The sequence below is a fragment of the Nicotiana tabacum genome, chromosome 10, assembly GCF_000715075.1.
Source record: "Nicotiana tabacum cultivar K326 chromosome 10, ASM71507v2, whole genome shotgun sequence".
Lineage (NCBI taxonomy): Eukaryota > Viridiplantae > Streptophyta > Magnoliopsida > Solanales > Solanaceae > Nicotiana > Nicotiana tabacum.
The window spans coordinates 60,388,765-60,393,665 of NC_134089.1; the positions used below are offsets into that span (position 1 = coordinate 60,388,765).

Consider the following 4,901-nt stretch of genomic DNA (forward strand, 5'->3'; position numbering starts at 1 on the left):
TGACAGGTGTGTGGGCGTGCACCGTGAGAGTTGCGGCCTGGATCATTCCATGGCACCGCTTAGTAGCTCTTTCTTCCTGATATATGTGTTCTGATTATGTGACTAAGGTAATGAGCTGTAAATCATGCTAATTATCATGTTAAAGATTCACGGCAATACTGTTGAGACCCGAGAGGTCGTTTCTTATTGTCATATCATTAGCTTCATTGATATTCCGTACGCAGTCCTGTTCATGCATATTATATCATGTCTTAGTCTCGATTATTGTTATTTGGCATATCATATCATTGTTTCGGGCTAGTATCATAACATTTTGAGCCCGTGTGTGTGTGAGACTGGAGAGTGATGACTGAGTGAGGCTGAGAGCCTGATATTGAGTGATAATATGGGATCGGGCTGCACGTCGCAACGGGATATTGATTATGCCTTCGTTGGCTTGTTACAACGCTTGGGCTGAAAGGATCCCCTCCGGAGTCTACACACCCCCAGTTAGCGCAGATGATATTATTGAGGGATGGATCTTCCCTGGATATGGATCTTGTCTAAAGTACTTATACCTGGAGATGGATCTTCTCCATAGGGCTGGAATGGCTTTCCTCGGTACTGAATGACTGTTGTCAGTAATGTGTATATATTCCGGGATGGATCTTACCTTGGCTTTGTGAGCCATATACAGTACCAAGTGGTTGTAAGTTTGTTATTGTCATTATTTGGAGATGGATTTTCTCCATAGACTGGAATGACCTTCCTTAATACTGAGAGACTGTTGTCAGAGATGTATATAATCCGGGATGGATCTTCCTTGGGTCGTACGAGCCATATACAGTACTGAGTGGACGAGCATTTGATATTGTGGGCACATGAGGCACTCAACATGGTGCATTTCATATAGCATGTGCATTGGCATATAGACGTAGCAGAGTTACACTTCCTTATCCTGTATATACCTGCTCTGTTTTACTGTTTGGGCTATTTATTTAACTGAAAGCATGCCTATGTTTTCGTACCGTATTTCTATTATCTTTGATGAGGTTGAGTTCATCACTACCTATCAGTCTAAAGGTTGGACTTGTTACTTACTGAGTTAGTGTACTCACGTTACCCCCTACACCTTGTATGCGTACCCAGATACTTTTGGACCCAATGGCAGTCGCTGATTGAGGTTGCAGGCTATGGAGTTTGTTGAGGTATCTGCATGGCATTCACAAGCCTTGGCTCTCCTTCTCATTTTCAGTTGTATTACAATTGCCCCTTTAGACACTTTAATAGACTATGTATTCACCTAGACACTCATGTACTCCGTGACACCCTGGTTTTGGGATGGTTGTATCGTAATATGAATATGTCATAATTTATTTAAAATGATAAATGTTTTTCCGCAAATGATTCAATTTTAGTATTGTGGTTTTGGGTTGCGTTGAGTTGATGTTGGCCTAGTTCCACGATAGGCGCCATCACGACGGGATGAGTTTTGGGTCATGACACAAACAACTTATAAAGGAAAGAGTACACACCACACTTGAATTATATTAGAAGGTTTTGAAATGCTCATTGTACAGTTAAGGCGAAATGGCTTCCTGGCCACTCAAACTTGTAGGACTTTTAAAAGCCGATACATAAACTTTTGTATTTCCCATTTAAACACTCAAACTCCTGAAACCTATAACTAATAAACACAATTGACCGTTGACCCATCCCATATTGCGTCAGTTGGTCCTAGTCAGCCCCCTGCGTGAATGTCACGACTTTTAGGAGCGTGAGATACCCCTTTCCCAATGCCCAACGGTCAAAAATAGGGCCTATTTAAGTGGGGTCTTATTCTTTCAATTGCATACACATTATCCCTCTATTATATGCATTTGAAGCTTCATTTCGCCTATTTCTTAAAATCTGAAGCTTTCTTTAATTTTTTTTCTTTTTCCAGATTGTGATAATGAATCAAAGTCATGTATTTTGTCATTGTGGAGTTGAAGCTCATATTTGCATCACTTGGAAGCCAACAAATCCAGGAAGGAGGTTTTATGGGTGCTCAAACTATAATCGAGCCAATTCTTGTAATTTTTTTAGGTGGTTTGACCCACCTCTTCCAGATCACTATAAATAGGTGATTTCATGGCTGTTATCAAGAATTAAAGAGAGAGATCGACCACATCATAGGAAGAGGGTGAAGATCATTGTAACTTTAGTTGTTGTAGTAGCACTAATAATTGTAATTTTCTTCTTAGTGTAGTTAGCACTAACTTCATAACCATATGTGCAATGATAATGACAGAATGAATGATGTATTTTTTGTGGAATGAAAACCAATTTTAACATAAATAAGCACACATATATAAACAACCAAGTTCGATCAGCCTTCTTGGTTGACAAAATTAGCACTGAACTGCTGTCTAGTAGTATAAATAGTTTAAACATTGTTCCAAAAGAAAAGTCATAGTTAAAAAGACTTAAGTTAACCTACAAATGAAGTTCTGCAACTAACAGACTTAAGTTACCACAAAAACAAACATTCAGTCAGCTTCAAGGTTGAGATTGGTTGATGTTTTGCTGAGATTGGCTCAAGTTTGGACATGGAGACTGGCTTGGCTGAGATAAAGAATGGACTTGAGGTTGGCTAAGGCTTGCTTGAGTTTGTCTTCTCCTCAACTATTGTTGAAGTTGCCTTTGTGATATAGCATTTCTTCCTTGCCACCTTAGTCCAGGTGCACTATATCCAAGATCGATATTGGTCTGCCCAGCATCCACTACTTTTGTAGAAGCAGAATGTACCCTATCTCTTGCTCCACACTGCATAGGAAGCCAAATTAGTACCCAAACTACTAATATATAAATAAAAATTCAAATTCTTAATGATCTTACCCTTTCTATCACTGTTCCTGTATCACTAAACAATATACCAAATCCAGTAGTTCTTGGTCTTCCTCGTAGTCCACTACCTCTTGGCCTTCCCCTAACACTAGCTATAATATCCTCAGAAGTTCTTGATCTCATACTTCCAGTATCCTGATGTAAGATAAAGTACTATCTTGTAATTTAAAAATTTTGGTCCTAATACAGATTACCTAAATTAACTAAAATGAATACTTACAGATGCACTTGCAATAACTGATGGTTGAGTATTTTTGGCCCTGGCAGTTCCAAAATCACTTGTAGGACCTGATTGTTGAGTTGTTGTTTGAGCAGCCTGTGATGGTTGAGTAGCACCAGCATTACTGGTTCCTGTTGTTCCAGATCCTTGTCCTTTCTGAAATTTCCAAAATAAAAAAATGAGATATAGAAACAACCAAAGTACAAGACACAATCAGACACAAATTGAATACCTTACCAGGATAGGACACCCCTTCTTGTTATGGCCTACTGTGTTACAATTAGAGCATGTCATTGGTGTCCCTTTCCTTGATCTCTTACCAAACTTCTTCTTAGGTTCATCTTGAGCTCTTTTTCTATTCTTCTTAGGTCTACCAGGCATCTTGGTAATCACAGGAGGCTCAATAGTTAGATTCTATGTTGATGGCCACATCTCCATGTTGGTTATTGGCTGTATGTAACAACTAAAAGCCTTCAAGTATGTTTCTTTCTTGTACCAGTGGGTTACATAGTCATCGGGCTCAAATCTCTTAAAAAACATTGCACATATTGCATGGGAGAATGGTATTCCTTTGAGCTGCCATGATCTACATGTGCATGTATTGTTGGAGAAGTCAATAATATGTTTGTAAACCCCATGTTGTATCTCATACCCAGTATCCCCATTCCATTTAAATTCATGCTTAACAACATATTGCGATTGTTCCTCTATGTACCTCATTGCCATAGGAGATACATCAGAAATCCACCTTGTTGCAAATTCTCTCATGGTAGTCTTCCTCTCCATCACCTTCACTCTAATATCTTCTAACATAGTTATGATAGACTTGTGCCTAATAGACAAGATCCAACTGTTAAAGGTATCACACATGTTGTTCTACACAGAATCACATTTACTCCAATCTTTGAAGAATGCTCTACACCAACATTGTTTTGGATATCTCAACAAGTCCTCAATGATCTTACTATCACCTAATTCTGTCAGCTCATCTATCTTACCCTTCAAATATGATTCAAATGAAGCCCTTGCACAGGCCCAAAACTTCTTCCTTCTTTCCTCTCCTTTTCACTTTTGTTTCCAGTTGCTCCATATGTGTCTTGCACACATTCTATGCTCAACATTTGGTAACAACTCAGAAACAGATGCAACAAGTCCCTTAAGCAACAAAAAAACAATTAGAATATCATAAACATATATAAAAGTATCCAAGTAATTAAAGGAAGAACATGAGTGTAGTATATACCTTCTGCATATCAGAAATGATGGTCAGCCCCTCACCTTGGGATTCAGTGAGCTGCAGATCATGCATCAGGCACCTAAAAAACCATGACCATGTGTGCTTTGTCTCCTTTTCCACCACTGCCCAGGCTGCAGGGTACATTTGGTTGTTACCATATTTACCAATGCATGATAGTAGCTCACCCTTACACACACCCTTCAAAAATGCTCCATCAAAGCCAATAACATTTCTACACCCTTCCAACCAACGAACTTTGCAAGCATGTAGACAAATGTAGATACCCATAAACACCTCCTTACCAGGTATTGTCTCCTTGGAGGTCTTCACAACAACAGTGCTGCCAGGGTTTGTAGACCTCAATATGTCAGCATAATCATATATTCTAGTAAACTCCTTCTTGTAATCACCAAGATATTGACCCATGACCTGATGTTTAGCCCTAGAACATATGGATTTTCCCACATACACACCATACTTTATCCTAATCAAATCCTGCAACTTCCTAAGCTTAATGTCAGGTTGGTTGATAATCTTGTCCTTGAAATGTTTAGCTACCCATGCTGTATTAACCAT

At 39.0% G+C, this 4,901-nt stretch overlaps 1 protein-coding gene across 1 annotated transcript; it reads right to left on the reverse strand.

The window, feature by feature from the left end:
* Window positions 1-3,502: 3,502 nt before the first annotated feature.
* Window positions 3,503-4,901, reverse strand: LOC142165138 (uncharacterized). Its single transcript, XM_075223758.1, has 3 exons — window positions 4,332-4,901; window positions 4,158-4,243; window positions 3,503-3,938 (listed from the first exon to the last, which is right to left on the reverse strand). The coding sequence occupies exons 1-3, from the start codon at window positions 4,899-4,901 to the stop codon at window positions 3,503-3,505; spliced, it is 1,092 nt and encodes a 363-aa protein (XP_075079859.1).